We start from the raw sequence: 20939 nt of genomic DNA, 5'->3' as shown, positions 1-20939 counted from the left end.
TGAAGAGGCTTTGGTTTAAGGGAATGTTGTGACTGTTTTATCTTCTCTCCCTATTATTAAAACTTTCTTCATCTCAGCCCTAAGGCTGCTCTGCTTTTTTGTCATTTGTACATTCATTGAAGTAGGCTTCTCATTTCCTTCAAGAACTTTCCTTTTGTATTCACAACTTGGTCAACTGTTTGGTGCAAGAGGATCTATCTTTTAGCCTATCTTGGCTTTTTGACTAAGCTCATTTCTAGCTTTTAATTGAGAATGAGAGACCTAAAGCTCTTCCCTTCACTTGAACAGAGACAGGCCACTGCAGGGTTATTAATTGGTTTAATTTGCGTATTTGTGTCTTAGGGACAGGGAGAAATGGGAGGAACGGCCAGTTGGTGGAGTGGTCAGCACACACACATCATTTGCTGTATTCTCTTTTGTCTTATAAACGGGCACGGCTTGTGGCACCCTCCAACAATTACAGTAGTAGATCACTGATCGATCATACATCACTAGAACAAACACCGTAATAATGAAAGAAATCTGAAATAATTACCATAATGTGACAGACACTCAAAGTGAGGAAGTACTGTCGGAATAATGGCGGACTTGTGCAAAGCAGGGTTGCCACAAACCTTAGTTTGTAAAAAAACACAGTATCTCTGAGGTACAAGTACGTTTATCCTGGCTCAAAGACCAACAACTAATGAGGCAGAAAAGGGAACCCAGAAACCAAGTGTGCACATATGGAAAGCTCCTGCCAAAGGCGGTGCTGTGTGAAGTAGTAAAGACAGGTTTGGCCCCATCGGAGGATTGTCACTCTCTTTTGGTTCCAATTCAGGGACACTGAAAATTTTCAAAGGCCATTAGAGAGGTGAGGAAACTGTTGAAAACTAGTTCTTAGAGGCAAGCTCAAGAGAAATTCTTAGGGCATAACCAGCACCTCAGCCAATGCCTTATGGGAGGAGACTCCAGAGGGCTATTTCTGTACTTCTGAGAAACCATGAAATACGGTATGTACTAGCAAAGAAGGCCTCTTTGGGGACTGCTCCTACCACATCATATACCTGGGAGTGGGAAGATGAAGTTGGATGTACCAGACTTGTGGCCCCTATTCCCCCAGACCCCATCGTCAGCATGCCAGAGCGTATCCCCATTCCAGGACAGGGAAGAACAACTCAAGTGCACCCAGACGGCAGCTTTCTGTACCAAGAAAACCCTTGCCAACTAGTTTAGAATGAGAAAAAGATCACGTTAGAGCACTTATTTAAAACTTAATGATAAAATGCACTTTAGAAATTAATGACAGAAATGTAAATACGGCAACAAATCACTCCCACACAATCTGTATTTTTAAGTAATTTATTTCAATAGAAATATTTCAGAAAACTGTACTTAAATTCATTTTAAGTTAGCTTATGCAAACACACTGAAGATCTCACACTCACATCTGCATATTAAGGAGAAACAAAAAGTGAGAGAGGAACCAAGCTGCACATCACTCAGGGAGGTCATAGTGCAATCGAGTGCTTCATCATTAGAGTACCTCAAGTTAACTGGAATAAAGAATAAAAATGGCTTGTGTTTTCCTGTATCTCATCATCCTCATCGGCTATGTACCCCCACAGATGTTTATCTCCTTTAGATTACACTGTGAACGAGTTCCCCACCCCCTCCCCACATATACACGCTTCAGTGGGTTGTAAAAACAGTACATTTGTCAACAATTAAGATGTTGAAACTCTTCAGAGTCTGGTGACTTATAAGCAGCTACTGTGTCTGGCCTGACAAGTCAATGATTATTGGACTGTATTTGTGAATAGTCCTAATAGGTGATAGTATCTTTAGAGGAAATGGAATATTCGCTAACTGATATCTAAAGCACATGAATATTTATAAAATTTTCAACTGGTCTATTAAAAAAAAACTTCAATCCTTTCAAAGCACTTTTACATTCCATTCCTTTAATTCCATCACCACTTCACAGGCCAAATGCTAGAAGCAAAATTTAACTACTACTACTAACCCTGAAGGATCAGTCAACCCTTGATCTGGCTTTAAAGACTATGTCTACTTCCCTATTCCAGAACATACTGGCCCTTAAAAAATGTGAAAATATCATTTTGACTCAGTTGAACAGTAGCTTCAGATCTTTTAAGAGTCTCAGAGAAGCAAAATGCTTCCAAGTTTTGTTTTGACTAAGAAAGCTAGTCTCTTAGCTTCCCTTTCAATTTATATATTGGAATTGTTTTCATGTTCCTGCCATAGTATTTCTAATGAAACAATAGTATCTGGTAGGTTAAGTGACTGCCTGTTTGTTCTGAGTCTTATTTAAATTTAAGAATGAAGCAATCTCAACTTCATTTTTGGTTGTATCTCATGGCAAGACTTCAGTAGCTTTAATAAGACCCCAAACAAATTCTTTCTGGCTGTAATGTATTCTTTTAGGGATTTTCTAAAAGGCCTTATAATTAAACCGATGCTCAAAACCACCACTACCACCAACACAACATAAAAACAAACTCAGCTGTATGGACGTGCTTCAAAGCTGTTTTTAAAAGTGCTCATCTAAAGGTTGATTTGATGGGTTTTTCATCAGGAGAGGAGCAGGGAGGGAGCTTGTCTGAAAAGACTCATGACCTAGGAGGGCTGCGGCAATGACCCAGAGGCATCTCTACAGACTCTCTTACACTTGCCGGGACAAAGAGTAAGCTGGTGGAGAGAGGGATAGCACACACTCCTGAAATAAAAGGAGTTTAGAGGGCAAATGATTATTGTCATACTTGATGCCCTAAAATTGGTCTTCAAATTGTTAAGGCACTGACCAAATTTTCCCCACACTACAGCTTAAGATACTGGTGTAATGAAATTGCTCTCAACAACTTTTAAGAGTTTGCATGTACAGATCTTTCATCAGAATCCTCTAAATGGGGAAAAAAAAAGTCACTTTAATTACAAGCCATTTTTAGGGGAGCAAGACCAAAAAGGACTTAGATCATTTTGAAACGGTTGACTTCACGTTGAAAATAATGCTCATCAATGTGATTAAATAACAATGTTTGTATCTTAAAGCTTAGAAAAAACAGAATACCAATCTGGCTGTAAAACCATAAATTTACTATGCTTGAAAAAGTAGTATAAAAGGAGAGAGAAAATGAAAGCAAGCCCTAGAAGATCACCAAAAAGGCCAGGCAAGCCTCACCACATGCTCTGTATCGTCTCCTTGTGCAACAGCAGTGCCACTGTTCCATCGGAGCCCGGGCAAGCTCATCTTCACTTTCAAAAAGGGATCCAAGGATTTCAAAAGCCTCTGAAGCAGAGGAGTTCTTTTATTAGAGATTATCTCTGCGAAGCAACACTGTTCCCCCTTATTGGCAGAAGAAGGTAATATGGTGGTTTAAGAATGGATGGAAAGGAATGTACCTCAGAAAACAAAAAGGAAATCAATAGTGGATACATTCTTCTAAAAAGTTAATGGATGAAGTCTACTATTATTATTATTATGGATTTCCAATTAATGCCGTATAGTTTTAGAAAGGTGTTTTCAGTAGGAAAGGTGTACGGCTCACAGGTTTAAGCGTGGAAGACTGCTCAACTCAGGGGGCCAGGTAAATTCTAGTAATCCCGGGGTCCACAGTTCAACTAATCCGTGGGCTGCATACACCACAGTCAGCAACCATTCCCCCGCTATATCAGCAGTGCTCCTTGGGCTCTTCTAGAAGTAAACTGTAAGAGAAATCAAGCCACTTACAAAAACTTGGGAGCAAAGAATACCCTAACTCTTGACATATGGAAAGACTCAATACCAAGACAGTCTGCACAAAAGGTAGTGTGACAGTTGTATGGCGTTTTCTACACAGAAAAATAATTGTCCTTGGAGCACATACCCAGGGAGGAAAAAAAAATAGGTATTGTTTGGATCCCTTTTTGCTATATTTATACAAATAATATTTACATAGTGAAGAAAATGCTATAGAAGGTATGTTTGATCAGTTCTCTTTCAAAGCTTATAGTCTGGAGATTATAGTAAAAATAATACCTCTGAAAAAAATAAAGCAAAGTCCAAACACAGAGGGGGCATGAAACCAAAACTAGTACTCTGAAGGTCATTATTGTTTTTATAATTGTGTAAACTATATAACTATAGTTCGTATAGTTGTATAGTTTTATAGTTCTTTTTATAGTTGTATTTTAAAAACTGATGTTACTTCTGTGTGAAAATAAGCTTTTATGGTCAGATAAACTGTGGAAAAATATGAGATGTGCGTCAAACTGTATTTTGGCTAGTATTATATACCAATACACCAGACTGTATGCCAATATTTATGCTATTCATAAATTAGCTTAAATTTAAATTATAATGGAATTTCTAATGAGTTGTTCTTGGCTAGGAGAGAAACAAATGAGCTTAATATGATAGAAATTTCAAGCTTTTGAGTCACTGATTTACTAAATAAGCATAAGCTTAATAAGAAGAAAAAAATTTCATCTTCCTACTAATAAACTACCTAAATATTTAATATATTTTGGTGACCTATTTTCTTTGCTTGAATTATTATGTCGTTTGGTGAATTATAGATTGAAAACTCACCTAAGCTGACTGGTTTCCATTTGTCTCAAATGCTAAAATAATCTTCAAAAGCACTATCTAATCTTTTGAATAGACAGATTTGAAGAGAGAAGAACCATGTCTACTTTTACCGCACAGTTAAAAGAGTTTTGCTCAGTCAGAGGCCGCAATTCTATACGAGGACTATTCACCAAATCTGAACACTATTCTTTCCCTGTGCACGTATACCTTAATGTTAGAGCTGAAACATCAAACACACCTTCCAGTTTAGCTCTCTCTTTGGCATGGTGTGATGTCAGGCTCTGACTTCCAGTTGCAAATCTCCTCAAATATGGTTAAGCTAAATATGGTTAAATGTATCTAGTAGCTTATTTATGACAAACAAAATAATCATAAAAAAATCCACAGGGTTCTTATCCACAGTATTTTTAAAAAGCACATACACTGTTAAAAACTTATTTCTGAAGAGAAAATACACAATTAAGGAATTTAAAAAATGTAAAATGAAAGATGTGCAAGGTCTATATAGTAATACTGCTGGCGATGCAGGTGGTCTCTATGTACCCAATGTGGGTTAAGCCTGGGAGATCATTAATTGAGTAATCACTTAGCATAGGCAATATTCTGCCCTCTCCAGCCCACGTCACTGTCCACAAAACCGGAAATAATGGTAATTTCTAACTGTGCTATATGAGAAAAATATCTGAACTCTTAACATCCTTTCCAAAAGCTCTTCTACTTTCCTCTGGATAGACTCTTAGCTAATTATCCTGTGGGCAATATTTTCTATTTAATATTTAAGCTTCATGGCCTCAAGATTACTTAAAAAAAAGTATGAAATTCTTTAAGAATGCAAATGTGAGAAATTTTATGTGAGGCCCAAAGTATTACAAGTTTATTGGAAGAGATCAGTCAAAAAGCATTTCTTATTCTGGGCCACTGCTAAACTATAGGATGCCCCATGAGTTTCTAACATCTGAAGTGTGGCCTTTATTAAAATGCCATTTTTTGTTAAAACTCGAAGGCAGTTCACCTTGAGACTTTTTTCTTTCTTTCTGCAATTCAACATTTATTCTGGGAATTAAATGCGCTGTTGCATGGAAGAGCTCTCCCAAAACAGCTTGGCCAACTACTGACAAAATATGGTTTCATGGCTGGGACCTATAGTACGTTTTTAGAAAAGTGTTTTGTAATAAAGGAAAGTTACATATAGGAAGGAAAGTTTTGATACTTAAGATTCCCAGAATCTCAATCTTTCACCTTCTTCCCTTTTTAAATTATTTTGTGTGCCTTATAATAAAATACATATACAAATACATATGTGGAAGCTCTTTTAAACAAATGTGATCCTGAATCTCATATTTAACAAAAATAATGAACATGAGTAATAAAAAAAAAAACCTGGCATTGTGTACATTAAACACTGTAAAAGAAAATATCCTGATGAAAGATCAGTATATCATCTTGACGACAAAAATCACCAGTGACTGGTAGAAGGGATAATTCAATTAACTTGAAAAAAAAAATGTAATTACTGTAAAACCCCAGAAAAGTTTAGACTGGGATTATGGTTCTTTCCTAAGCAGATTTATAGTCCAACAATGAATTCATACAGAAGGCTAAATTTTAAACCCAGTTAAAAACAACCATGTTTTCTGGAGCCCACTTGAAAAGTGTCTGGACTAGGAACATTCAGCCTTGATGCCTCCTCTAAGAAATGATGTTCCCCATACAGTTCTAAATTTCCCAAGTTTAGTGTTAAAAAACAAAACAAAACAAAACTCCCCTCATCCCAAATAACCCCCGCCCTCAATCCCAAACGAACCCCAACAACTCATATTATGAACATGTCTAATTCTGAAACTGTAGCCGTGGGAGAGCCAGGGGGGCCGCACACAACTGGGAGCAGAGAGCGCCCCCCACCCCAGGTCAGGCGGCTGGGCACACCCCACTCTTCTCGGGCAGAGCATCTTCATGCCTCCGTTCAACACCAGCCCCTCATATAACCCATAAGCAATGCTTTTCCTTTTTAAAGTGTATCTAAAAAAAAGGCGATTCCCCCCTCCAAAATTAGTACAAAGTTAAAAGAAATGCAAATTAGCTACGATCTATTCCAAGCACAGCACCGCCAGAAGATTCACACACACTATTTGGTGTTTCATGTTGGTTTTCCTTTCATTCTTTTAAGGCAGTGGTTTCCGCAGGTCAGTTCAGAGAAAAGAAGCGTGGTCCATGGCAGTTTGTTTTAGAACTCCAATTTGTTCTCTGGGAATATCTCACTTCATTCCCTGAAATTAGTGCTTTTTTGGTTCAGAACACCAAAGGCTGAGACGCAGCCTCTGGGCTCCTCCAGGTTCAGAGCTGGCTTATAGCTGGCACTTTCATCAGCAACTTGCTCTCACTTAGGGGCAATAGTTCACCTTGCTTCTTTCTTAGGCTTTTACTCAAAAGTCATCAAGTTTGTAGGAACCTTAAAAATATAAGCAGTACAAAATTGATAGTATTTAAAAGGTGCTTTTCAAAGTACTATTTCTTATCTTTCTTCATTATTTTAATCCCAGATAACTTTCTTAGAAAAGGAATTTTGACGCAAGGTACAGCAATCATTTATGAATAATGAATAAAATATGCTAGAACATTTTTGAGAAAATCACAGAGTTAATCCTCTCTTTCTAGAAACTGAAATTGGAACGGAAGAAAGGGTGGAGACAGTATCTTTCTTGCCTACCACAGGGCACTCAGCAGATGTCCGCTGAGTGAGCAAGCGAACAAGAAAAGCAGCATGGCTCTCGTCAGGGTGACACTCTGACAAAGGGACATATCATCTGTTTTCTCATTATCTCTATTACCAGGAATTCCTACGTGCACATTTTAAAATCCAGCATGGATAATTTTATAATGAACATTTCTAAAAATTTCTTTGTGAAATCATCATGAAATTAAGTGTAAAAGAATAAAACTCATTGCTAGATAAATTCTGATCTGACACCTGGTGACTCTGAAAAATCATCAGGTTACAGTGTGAGGCTTACAGACTGGACCAGGTTTAATTCGATTCCTTATAGAAACCAACAGTAAGACAGGAAGTCCACATTGTAGTGAAGAGAAATCCCACAATAAATCTTTGAAATATGAATATATTTTGTTTTTGAAAATCAGCTGATGAGTCCTCTAGTCAAGGACCAAAGAGGGTTTCACCATGTTAAAAACACTCTTAACTCTTACTGTTTTCTAAACCTGTAGTGGGAGAGAAACTCCCACTTCAGAGGTCATTTCTCTGTCCTTTAAAACAGCTCAACAACTATCACTTCAGCAATCTTTTTCTGAAAACCTAGGATATTCAAGGAAAAAAGAGGGGGAATCTTTTTTACATGTCGCCTTCTGTAATAACACAATCATAACTGAATCATAAATCAAGTGCAATACAAATGCTCAAGTACTTAAAGTATAAATTCTCAGTCTGGTTGTAAGAAACCCATGTTTAAATAGAGTGTAAGTTCATTTCCTCCTAAGTTCCTTGAATGTGACTTAAGGTATTGTACTTGAGTGAATCAGAGTCTTCTACCAAAAATTTTCACATTTTACAGCTTCTATTTGTTCTATTTGTTACTACTATTCTGATTCTCCCAAGTACACGGACAAACAAACAAATAAAAAAAACCTACTTATACTTGTTCAGCTAGAAGGTCTGCTAATATAGTGAAAGAAACTGAACCTTTATGTTGGCGTCTATATTAATCTTGAAATCTGAGATTTAAAAAAAAAATGACACAATACTTTAAGCACACTTTAAGTGTACTTAATACTAATACTTTAAGTGTAAGCTGAGTTGCACATAAGCTCAGTCTAGGCAAAAGAAGGTCTGTTTCTTTCATTCTGTCCCAGACCCTAACTTGACAAAGGCGAAAAAAGCTGACTTTGTTCTATGGCATTTCATGTCCTTAATGGAGGGTACTAAAAATGATACCAATGCTGCTAGCAGTCGTTCATATATACACATATATATGTATATATGAAATAAAAATTCTAAGAGAACAGAGCCTATTCTAATAATATTTAAAAAGAATGGACCTAAAAGATAAAGATATTTGATTGTCTAACCCTGCATATGTTGTTTAGCATTTGAGACTTAGCTGCTTCTTTTATCAAAAAAGGGGTACAACTTTGATCCTGACAGTACAGGGTGAAAAAAACTTTTAACAGATGATATAAACTTATGTCATGTATTATAGTATCAAAATCAGCCACGGATAACACTTAATTGTACACTTTTGAATGTCAGTACCTGAAGTCAATGGTCTTCAAATACATCCAACTAAAAACTGGCCTACAAAAGGACTACAAGTATTTCCATAACTGTAGTTATGTTTACTTCACATCTTTTCTACCAATTCATGGCTCAACTTCAGCTCTGCAACAGGGTTTGGGGAAAACAACATCATGGCTTCATTTCTCCTCTGCAGCTGAAAAGTGTCTGAATTAGACCATCTTTGTTTTGGTGAAATAAAAACAAACAAATCCAAATGGTTCTGGGTTTTGCTGCCACCACAGAAAGCCGTATCGTTATTAATAAAGATGAATCAGAACAATTTTTATTAAAGTGCTATCTAAGTCTTACCTCCCTGGGGCTCTATTTTTTCTTGTCTCTCACTATATTCTACTGACATGGGCTACATCTGCCTCTTTTGAACACCTTCAGCTCCTTCCAGCTTCAGGAGCTTTGAACCCTCTGTGCCCCCCACCAGACAATTGCTCCCCTGATCTTCACAAGGCTGTTCCTTCTTGTCACTCACGTCAATGTCTTCAGGCAGATCTCTGTTGCTCACTCTTATTAAATTACATCTACTCTTATCCCTCTGTATCACATACTTCTGTTTTCCTTATATAGTTTATATTGTTCTCTATATAGTTTAAGCATTTGAGATTTTGTTTTTTTTCATTATTTTATTGACTATCTCCTCACTAAAACGTGGACTTCATACATTGCTGACTGCTGTCAATAAGAAAAAGAATAAAAACAGTATCATTTCCCTGCTTCCTGCATCAAGTTAGTCTGACGACTTCCCCTGGAACTCTCTTTCACGGGCTCCCAGGGATGAGCGTCCTGAGGCCAGGAGCCGCTGCTCACCTGCTGCTTGTTGCTCTGGCAAGCTGCACTCAGATGCTTGAACCACAGCATCGCATTCATTCTGTTGCCAGCTTGAAACTTGTATGAGTTTCCTAAAGTTATTAGAAACAAGGGAAAAATGATAAAATTTTAAGGATCCTGACATATATTAATTTAGCCCGATATCAAAGAGCAAAATAAAACACGACTAGAATTCTCAGTTTTCAGAATTCTGTCTCAAGCATCTGATTTTCTAATACAAATAAAAAGAAGAGTTCTCTATGCTATGTTCACACGCTATCAGTTATTCAGAAAGTCACCGTTTTGCTGTTTACGAATTTGAAGAGAACCATTTTTGTCTCCTTAAATGTTCTTTGCAGTAAAGTATACCCAAATGAAAGAACTGTTTGGCTCCTCTAGATTTGTATGTGGGACTGAGAGTACAGAATATGTTAATACTAAATTTTTACAGGCAAAGCGCTTTAACAAGTTTAACACTTAAACAGAGGTATATAACGTGATTAAGGATTAATTAGTTAACATCAACTATGCTTTTAGGTGTTAGTTACATTTGCCGAAATTATCACAGATTTCTGGGAAAATCTGAAGAGTCACTTTCCTTTTTGAGAAAATCAGAAATTAATCTGTGCTATGCATATTAGACCTTGCGTTGACTAATTCAAGACTGACATATAATAAATATATCTTATACAGTTTTGTGTACTGAGGTGATAAACTGAAAAAGGAAAGGATTTACATACTGAAGGCTGCCCTAGGCTGAGCTTTATTCCCTTTTTTTACTGACCTAAGTTTTTATTTCTCAATTCATTTCCAATTCTACTCCCTCCTTTTTTACTGCATTCAATGGTCCAAGAGCCTGACCTTCCTTTAGGCATGATGGAGCTTTCCTTTGAGACTGGAACACTCAGAGAACTTTTTCACTTTCAGAAGCAAGAGTTCACCAAATGTTTAATGTTAAATAATACTGTTTTACTTGCTGAGCTCAGACGTGGACATGAGACCGACTTGAACTGAAGGCATACCTCCAATAAAGCTGCCATTTATCTACTTTCTCACTCCCGCTCTGAAAGACTGTTAGTACAGATGGCACAAAAACCTTGGCTACTTGGAAATACTTTTATCAAGCCACACTAGGGAAACTGAAAGAAAGAATTTGTTAACTAAGCCCAATGAAAATGATCTCCTTAAAATGTAATTTTATGAGTAATGCCTTTGAGATTTGGGGCTGGAGCAGGGACTTTGAAATCAGAATGCTGAATAGGGAGTTCTTGTTCCGTAAGTCAATCTATTACATCTCAAAATGAGACATTCTGCTACTATTATTTTTTTCTATATACAACATATTTGCTTAAGTTTTCACTTAAAATGTTTCAATATTCTAAAAGCAGAGTATCTGTTGATACAAAATACAAAATACATTCTGAATAGAGGTCAAATTATAGGTGCATAGCCAATAATTATCATTTCAGTGGTGAGTTGCTGCAGTTTAAGATTCTGGGCAGATATGATGCATTTCCTGTCTGGCTTCCTTTGAGGTGCTTATCAACAGCTGGCAGTTGTTATGAAGGAAGAGCAGCAATCACATGGGTCGCGGCTTCCAACTTAGAGATGCACATGGTGTGATTCTACACAGCCCACCCTCCAACTTCTCTGATCCACTTAAAAAACTCCTCTGGTCAACAGTCAATAATGCCATCCATAAGTCTCTCCCTACACTGTAAGCAAAGTATTAATTATTAACTCTACTTATTTGGAAAGTGATAGGAGTTAAATAACCAATTAACTTAATTAAAAACAATGGAACAAAATCAGTTAGAGGAAAACCTCTGCCACATTCAGAAGAAAAGCAATTTATTTCAGGGTACAGATGAAGGGGTACTACCTATATATATAGCAAATGTCTGAGATTTTAAGGTAACAGATTCCCCAGTTCCCTCCTTCCCGCCGCGCTGCCCCCCCACCCCCGCCTGGTTCTTAGCTCCCCAAGGATTACTCGGGCTTTTAATTGCAAGCTTATGCCCAGACAGCAAAGAAAATATGCTTATAATAGATATTGATACCAAAAAAATGGATATTATTATTACACATCACGTGACAGGATTATTTCCCAAAAGACAAAACCCCATAAACATGCTCCTGGTCAAGTATTCCAGTTAAACTACGTTTGGACCAACTGAATGTTATATACTTGCAGTACCTTAAACACTAGATATTCTAATGATTCACCTTTCTCAGAGTCAGTCAGCAGGAAGAGATCTGGGTGTTCTGGGTCATCCGCCATCATTACCATCCATCCTACCACAGATACGTTCTTATTTGATGTTGATTTGAACTGAGAGATAAAAAGATCATTAATGGAAACACCAAATTTATGGCGCATCCTAAGTGAAAATTAAGGATAAGCACATTTTCAGTTTCTCCCACGAGAGGTAAGATTTGTGACTTCATGTTGGTCGAGTCTGCTCACAGTCTTTTGACTTACTACTAAATTCCATGTAGGCACGTCCCCTTTAGATAGTCTACTACTCTTCAGATCCTTCCTAGCTTCAACTCTTCATCAAAACCTAACTATCTGAGTCTCGAGTCCCAAAAAAGCATGATCTGTCGCTGGGTCTAATAAATTCATCATTGTGGTTTTTTTTTCTGTTCCTTACTACACTGCCCCAAACCCCTCTTTTCTTAGGAAACACACCTGCATTTTAATCGGGGTTTTATCTTCTTTTTACCCAGCTTTATTGATATAATTAACACAGCATAACTTTAAAGTATACAATGTAATAGGGTTATTATCTGAAACCTGATGATTTACTAAACCAGCAGTACTATCAGACAAAAAAAAATTTTTTTTTAAGTAGGCTCCAAGCCCAGTCTGGAGCCCAACACGGGGCTTGAACTTATGACCCTGAGGATCAAAACTGAGTCACCCTGGTGACCCAGACAATTCTTAATAATATATTCTTACTTTATTTCTTAAAAAAGGTATTCTTAGTATGCTTGTTACTTTTCTATACTTGAAATAAATATAATGGAAAAAAGAGCTATTAGAAAAGAATAGAAAATTAGGTTAATCTCATTCATGACCATAAATGAAAAAATATTAAGCAAAATATTGGTGTATAAAAAACCTAATGGAGCGTCTGGGTAGTACAGTCTCAGTTGAGTGTCTGACTCTTAGTTTCCGTTCAGGTCATGATCTCATGGTTGTGAAATGGAGCCCCACGTTGGGCCCCACGCTCAGCATGAAGTCTGCTTGAGATTCTCTCACTCTCTAAAATAAATAAATAAATCTTAAAAAAAAAAAAAAACCCAAAAACTGATATATGATGACCAATTTGGATTTATCTGAGGAATGTGAGGTTGGTTTAATGTTAGAAATCAACTAAAGCAACTAAAGTGGGTTTATTTCGAGAAAGCAAGATGAGTTCAACTTTAAAGAAACTAACTTCAGAAAAATTACTAAACTAAATCACCATATTAATAGATTAAAAAGGAAAACAAATACATTCAACTTAGTTTACCCAACAAGCTTTTGAAAAAATATAATGTGTATTTGCAACAGAGTAGGAATAGAAAGGAATTTTATAATTCAATAAAGAGTATCCACCAAGTAAACCAAAACTTACACAAAAACCAAACCAAAATAAAGCAGGAAAAGACCATAAATAAATAAATCCCCAAACCAAAACCCTGCAACACACACACTCAAAGGTAAAATGCTAAAAACATTTCAAAATCAGTATCAAGGTAAGGATACCCATCATTGCTACTTCAATTCAATGGAGAATTTGAAGACCTAGTCAGCTTAACAGGATAACAAAAAGGAAATAAAAGGTGTAAGTGTAAGGAAGAAGTAAAAAGCCATTACTCACAGATGATAATACTGACAAGGAAAATCCACTCATATCTACCAAATGAGTTAAGAATGATGAGCAAGGACACTTGGAAGAGATCAGTATGAAAATCAACTGTAATTTTAGAGACAGACAGACTGATTAATTGGTCAGAGAGAAAGAGAAGGTACAACCAGGACACTTGGAAAAGATCAGTATGAAAATCAAGTGTAATTCTAAAGACTGACTGATTGATTTGTCAGACAGAGAGAGAAAGCGCAATTGGGGGAGAAGCAGGCAGGAGGAGAAGCAGGTCCTGAGAAGTGGGACTCAATCTCAGGACCCTGGGATCATGACCTGAGCCAAAATCAGACGCTTAACCAGCTGAGCCACACAGGTGTCCCTCAACTGTAATTCTATACATGAGAAATAGAAAAGTCACTTCTAAGAGAGGTACCTAGCAATACACGTGACAAAAAGATATACAGGAGAAGTAAAACTGATAAAAGGCATCCATCCAAGAAGACATAAACCAATGAAGAAATACCATGAGATGAAGAAGATGGTCTGACTTGTAAAGATGCTAAACTGACTTATACAGATTCAGTGTCATCTCAATAAAAATTTCAGTAGCGTTTTCCAGAACTTGAGAAGCCGATTCTAAAATTTATATACAAGAGCAAAGGAGCAGAAATAGCCAACATGCTGAGGACCTGCCCTCATTAAGGCTCATAAAGCTACAGTAACTGAGGCCATGGGCTACAGGACAGGAACACACAAATAGGGCACTGGAAGTCAAGAGATGCAAATTCATGTGACAAGAGTGGACTCTGCAGACTGAGGAAGGAAGAATGAATTGTTCGATAAATGATGCCAGGAAAATTGGTTATCCACACAGAAAAATCACGAAAACAAATGCTTGCCCTTTCTGTATGCATTTACACCAAACACTTTTTTGATTCTGCTGGTTTTCATATATAGCTGACCTTTGAACTACATGGGTTTGAACTATGCAGGTCTACTTAAAATGTGGATTTTTTTGATAAATACATTACAGTAGGTGTATTTTTTCTTATGATTTTTTTTTTTAAGATTTTATTTATTTCTTTGACAGAGAGCGAGATCACAAGTAGGCAGCGCAGCACAGAGAGGGGGGCGGGGAAGCAGGCTCCCCGCTGAGCAGAAAGCCCAATGCAGGGCTTGATCCCAGGACCCCGGGATCATGACCTGAGCTGAACGCAGAAGCCTAACCCACTAAGCCACCCAGGTACCCCCTTACGATTTAAAAAAAAAAAAAAATTATTTATTTGACAGAGAGAAAGATCACAAGTAGGTAGAGAGGCAGGCAGAGAAAGAGGGGGAAGCAGGCTCCCGGCTGAGCAGAAGAGCCCGATGCAAGGCTCGATTCCAGGACCCTGAGACCATGACCTGAGCTAAAGGCAGCGGCTTAACCCACTGAGCCACCCAGGCGCCCCCCTCTTATTATTTTCTTAACAGTTTTTCTAGCTTACTTTATTGTAGGAACACATCATATAATATGTATAATACATGGAATGTATCAACCACTTATGTTATTGGTAAAGCTTTTGACCAATAGCAGGCTACTGGTAGTTAAGTTTTTGGGGAGCTCGAAGTTATACACAGATTTTCAAATGCACAGGTGTGGAAGGGAGATGGGGTAGGTGCCTCCAGCCTAGTTGTTTAAGGGTCCACTGTACTAATGGGGGCATATGTGTACTCTGATTTCTGGTTTTCACTTATTGGTACTTCCTTATTGGTAAGTATTTTGAGTCTTTATAGACGTCTATTGTAAACATTACAGAAATATTCTTCGACAGGTATCTTTGTGTACTTGTTCAAGGATTCCCACAGGACAGATTCCCAGAAAAGGAACCGCTGGTTGTTATTAAGTTAAATATGGACTAGGACTGCCCACCACAAAAGCAATACCAATTTAAATTTCTGAAAACCATGGACAATAGCCTATGTTTCCCTATACCATGGCCAAGGCTCTGTTAAGAATCTTCAAATTTTTTGCCTAATAGCAAAAGAGGGCATCTTCTTTAATCTGCATTTTCTATATCTAATAAGGTTGATCATCTTTTCATGTTTATTAGCCACTTACATTTCATCTTCTATTTATCTCCTCTTTCCCCTTTTCTAGTGTCTGTTTTATTCTCACGGAGCTGTGGAACGTCTTTAGTTTTGTTACAGATTTCTTTTCAGGTGCAGTCTTGGGTCTTTAAAATTTTAACTAAGCAAGCAGTATTTATTTCCTCTCTGCCACACAGTAATGGGTTCTAACATACCTGCAAATTTTTTTTTTTTTTTTTACAATGAATTAACTTCCATTAAAGGGTATTTTTACAGTAAATGTTTTCATTTTAAGACATCCAAGAAGAGTGAATGTTTTCATTTTAAGACATCCAACAAGGGGCTCCTGGGTGGCTCAGTGGGTTAAGCATCTCCCTTTAGCTCAGGTCATGATTGAGCCCTGTGTCAGGCTCCCTACTCAACAGGGACTCTCCTGCTCCCTTTCTCTCTGCCCCTCCCCACACCACCCCTGCTTGTGCTCTTTCTCTCAAATACATAAAATCTTTAAAAAAAAAAAAAAGGCCCATCTAAAAATACAGACATAATAGGAGCCGCCCTTTGGTCTCCCCAGTTAGTCCACACTGCCAAGCCTATTCTGTTCCTCACAGGCAAAAAAAGTATAAAACGTATGGGTTTATGGGCTTCTGGAGATCCCCCTTCTGCATTTATAGACTTTTATGAACAGGTATATTTTCATTAGTCATTTTTTTCTCTCCAACTTTTAATTTTCAAAGGCTGAAACTACAAAGTTGAAAGAATGCCACAGTGGTTACCCACAAATCTACATTTTGTGCATTTGCTTGATCTTTTTGAACTGCAGACATCATAAAACGGAGTCTTAAATATTTCAATGTATAGCGTAAGAATGTATTTCTATGTAACTACAATATAAGTATCTAAGAAATTCAACAGACATATCATTTTTTATAAAGTCCATATTAAATTTTTTTCAGTTGTCCCAATTATGACCTTTGTAGTTAAAAAAAAAAAAAAAAGACATTGTGTCCAGGATTCAACCAGAGCACACACTGCATTTACCTTTCAGACTCTTCAGTCTCTCTTAATCTATAAGAGTCCTCCTGTTCCCCTCACGCCCCTCCATCCACCACATTTTGGTCTTAAAAATCTAAGCCAGTTGTCTTGTACATTGTCCCACAATCTGGATTTGATTCTTTCTTCATGATTAGGTTCAGGTTAAACTGCAAGAACACTACACAGGTTGTGCTCTGTTTATAGAATACATTTTAATCCTTTATTATTTTCTTTCAATTTGTATTTTGTTTGAAAATGATTTTTTCCTTCATTGCTTTTAGTTCTGTGCCACATCTCTTCTAAATCTGATTCTGTAATATAAACAGGAGCCTGTCGCTCTACCCTCTAGGTTATTCTTCTAATTTCTTATTTTACCCGAACAGTTTTAATTGAAGAAGATTAGGAATATAGTCCATTTCCTTGGCACTCATTTGATTTCCTCACAAACCACTATGCTCTAACTTCATTTCACTTCTTTCTAATAAGTTAGGAAAAAATAAAAAACATTTAATTTTGAATAGCTACTTTTTAAAAATAATCATCAACTAAGTGAAATCAAGCCAAGCATCTCAAAGTGGCTATGTGAAAAGTTAACTATATCTGAAGACAAAGGATTTAATTTCGTTACAGCAACCTTTTTTCCTCCCTTTGAGGACAGCAGTATTCATCTGGCAATTACTCTGCAAAATGTTTGCTGGAACTAGTGTGTAACTCTATGGGTTGTGTGAGCGTTAGTCACTTTAACCAGACTACAAAAAACAGTCCTTTACCTCAATGTGAGGACTGTATCTAAACAACTGTAAAATATTAGTGGGCCAAAAAGCCAGAACTTCAGGGGTGCCTGTGTGGCTCAGTTGTTAAGTGTCTGACTCCTGATTTCAGCTCAGATCATGATGTCAGAGTCGTGGGACTGAGCCCCACATCGGGCTCCTCATCCCTGGGCACAGAGCCTGTTTAAGAATTTCTCCTCCCCCCCACCAACCCTCCCTTTGCTCCTTCCCCTATCCTCTCCTTTTCAAACACACACACACACACACACACACACACACACAACTTGAGAATTCATATGATTCCATTCAGATACAGTCCACAAATGAAGCCATGTGTTGTTTAAAGAAACATATATGGTAAATTCTGAAGAGGAAGGTAATGATCAATGTGAAATTCAGGACAACGATAGATGTGGGTGTGGTGAGGAAGGAAGGAAGGTGATAACATCTTAAGGCACTTACAGCATTCATTTAAACTGAAAATGCACCCTTCCGGTTTGATTATAAAGAACTAGAACCATATGGATAGAGAGAAGAGCTTCTCTGAATTATGCAATGTCACTAGATAATTTATACACAGTAAAAGGATTGATTTTTTTAGTGGATTACCTTTCCTCATATGGTAAACCACTTAATTTCACTCCAAAATACATGACTTAGAAATAAAATTCTTCTCAAGGGGATTTTATTAACATTACATGGAAAATTTCTTCCTTTCAAAGACTGGATCACTAGCATGTAAAAACAAAACAGCATGCAAAAAAGATTTATAGGAAGGCTCTACATTTGGAGAAAAAGTGTATTGAGAGGCTTCTTCTAAGCAATTTGCAACACAAGAAAGTGGACTATAATAAGGAGAGTAATAATTACTCCTCTTCACTGTTGAGCAAAACCACTCTGTCCGAGACTGAGGTGGAAAGATCTTTAGATGACGGTCCCAATTTCTCACATTTTACAGATTATGAACTGAGACTCCAAAGCAATAGTTTTCAACTGTTTTCTGAATAAGAAACCCAGGCCTGGGAAGGGTTTGATGCCAAGACAGACAGTGGTAATGTGCACTTTTGACCTTTTGATGGAAAAGTAGTATTCAAAAAAAGAAACCTCTAAATAGGGAAGTTATTCCAAAATCTTTCCTGGAATGGTCTTACTAAATAAAAGTAATTCTACCACAACACTCACACAAAGAATAGATGTAAGATCTTCTGGATTAGAATATGGAAAAAATCCAAATTGCTGCATCCCATTAGGACTACTTTCCTTACAACCACGAAGAGTAAACTCTGCTAGCAGTTTAGAGGAGGAATACTTACATGCTTTCTTTCTGTAGCTTTTAGAGATTTGGCAGCATAGTAAAAAAGTTGTGTCCCACACAAAGCTGCCCAATACTTTGTCCACGATGCTACCTGGAAAGACAAACACAGAAGCATTATTACCACTGGCTTCTCAGTTTCTTTGCTTTCTTAATGCCGAGGACCTCTAGCTCCACTCCAGCCACCTTAGCCTCGAGTTGAATCACTTCTGAAATCTTTACCTCCCACATTCCTGTCACTTCCACCAAAAAGACTCCACTACTTTTATTCAGATAACTACTGGTTTCATCAACAATCATACCACTTTTCAACATTATCGAGCCTTGCGCTGCCTCCCCATCCTGTAGCCTCCTCCTCTCTTCATTTTCAGCCAATACCACAGGGTCCAGCACTATACCCATTCCCTTCCAAGTACTTGAATCTCACTGTCCCTCTCTCCTGATAGAACGCCAGCCTTATTTAAATCTTAACAGTCTGATTACCTGGCACATTTTAATAACTGAATATTGCCAGAGGCATCAGACTGTGCCAACTGGTAAAATCAGAACCAGCAATCTCATAAAGGCATCAGTAGTACTTCATTTTTACCCCATCAAGTCATTATACTCTTCCTCTCTGCAAACAGCCATTTCATTCCTTTTCTTAAAATTCCTTATCCTCCATCCCCTTCTAACAGCACTGCACACTTCCCAGAGAAAAATAGGTGGAATCTGGCGAGGACTTCCTCATCTTCCCAGACCAAGTGTCTGTTTGCTGACCCACCTACTCAGCCTTTCTTCCTGCTGCAACAGAAGAGCTAATGCTGCTTCTATCAAAGGAGAAACTCGACCCTCCTTTCATGCTCTAGATCTCACTATCTCATTCCCTCAAGAAATCTGCTTTTGTAATTTACTCCTCTCTCCACTGTCTTGATTTCTCCCCCTCTCCCATCATTACACAAACGAGGCTTCACAGCACCCCCATCACTGAAAATGCCTCCACTGCCTGTCCCCTGCCCCAACAGAGAGCACCCAATTTCTTTGCTCCTGTTTACAGCATACTTTCTTGCAGGGCGTCTCTAATCCCTGACTCTACTTCTCTCTTGCCTGTTTTCTCCTCAGCTTGCTTTCAGTTAGGCTGCTGTTGTCAAGGTCCTTGATCCCTGACATATCCCAAAGCTCCTGTTCTTCACCACACTCAACCCCTTAGCAACATCCGGCATGGCTAGCCATTCCTTTCCTCTTGAAATACTGTAACCTCTACGCTTCTCTGGTAACAGTTCCTTCGTTTTCCTCTATGCTTCTCAGAGCAGACCTGGATGTGCTCTAGAACTCTATCCTCAGCCCTCTTTTCTTCCCCAGCCATGCTTTCTTCACAGATAATCAGTCTCACCTGGTCCCATACTTAAAATACCATCTGTATGCTAACAGCACTCAAATCTCCGTCTCTGGCCACCATCTCCGACAGAACTTCTGAACTGTACTTTTTAGAGACAAACTGACGTCTCCACTTCTATACTTAAAACACATAGTTTTACGTAGCCAAGACTTACTGGCCCCCAACCCTGATACCACCTTCACCTCCATGCTCTCTCCCATACATCACACCTAATACCTCATCAAGCAACCCCGACTGTCCTCTCTGACTTCGTCTCCTCCACTTGCTGTGCCTCAGGGCCACAGGCCTTCTCGCTGCCTAACTCGGGATCCTCATGTGGCTGGCTCGCCTGCGCATTCAGCTTCTCCTCACCCTCTCACTTGCCATCCCATCCCCTTATTTCACGGTCTTACTTTCTGTCTCGTTGGAATGTCACTTGCACAAGGCAGGCGCGTGGCCTCATCTTGTTTGCTGCTCTGTTTCCAGCATCTAGTACACAACAGCGTCATAATGCCCCAGCTGACACACTCCTCCTAGTTTTTCCTAGCTGGCCTCGTGTAGCTTCTCGACTATGTGTGCCTGAGGTTTACTGTGACGTAAGCAGCAAAATCAGACTGCTTAGATATAAACCACTGTTACATTTGAAGAAGCTCTCATATCTTCAAAAGTGGTAAGTCTGGATACACAATGAAAGTTTTTATTCCAGAACAGATAAATTATACTATTATTTGAGAAAAGGAAAAAAAAAAAAGAAGTCTTCTTTCGTTAGCAGTCAAACTGCTTGCTGCTACTGGGAAAGAAGAAGCTTCTAAGTTATCTACAAAAGGCTCTGGGCCACTAAACTTTTATCGTTTAAAAAAAAAACAG

General features: G+C 38.1%; 1 protein-coding gene across 3 annotated transcripts in view; it reads right to left on the bottom strand.

Moving 5' to 3' along the window:
• Positions 1–1327: 1327 nt before the first annotated feature.
• RALGPS2 (Ral GEF with PH domain and SH3 binding motif 2) overlaps positions 1328–20939 on the bottom strand; it is a 155865-nt gene continuing 136253 nt past the window's right edge. For all 3 annotated transcript variants that reach the window (XM_004761986.2, XM_004761987.2, XM_004761988.2), the window contains 4 exons: positions 18717–18809; positions 11904–12009; positions 9678–9769; positions 1328–7019 (listed from right to left, as the gene is read on the bottom strand). In XM_004761986.2, coding sequence (XP_004762043.1) covers positions 6990–7019; positions 9678–9769; positions 11904–12009; positions 18717–18809 — 321 coding nt within the window. In that variant the 3' untranslated portion in view covers positions 1328–6989. The remainder of the gene's footprint in view (positions 7020–9677; positions 9770–11903; positions 12010–18716; positions 18810–20939) is intronic.

This window comes from Mustela putorius, unplaced genomic scaffold (assembly GCF_011764305.1).
Source record: "Mustela putorius furo isolate JIRA1106 unplaced genomic scaffold, ASM1176430v1.1 tig00003942_pilon_pilon_pilon, whole genome shotgun sequence".
Taxonomy (NCBI): domain Eukaryota; kingdom Metazoa; phylum Chordata; class Mammalia; order Carnivora; family Mustelidae; genus Mustela; species Mustela putorius.
The sequence above is the reverse complement of the archived record's forward strand: the minus strand, read 5'-3'. Positions and strand labels throughout refer to the sequence as shown.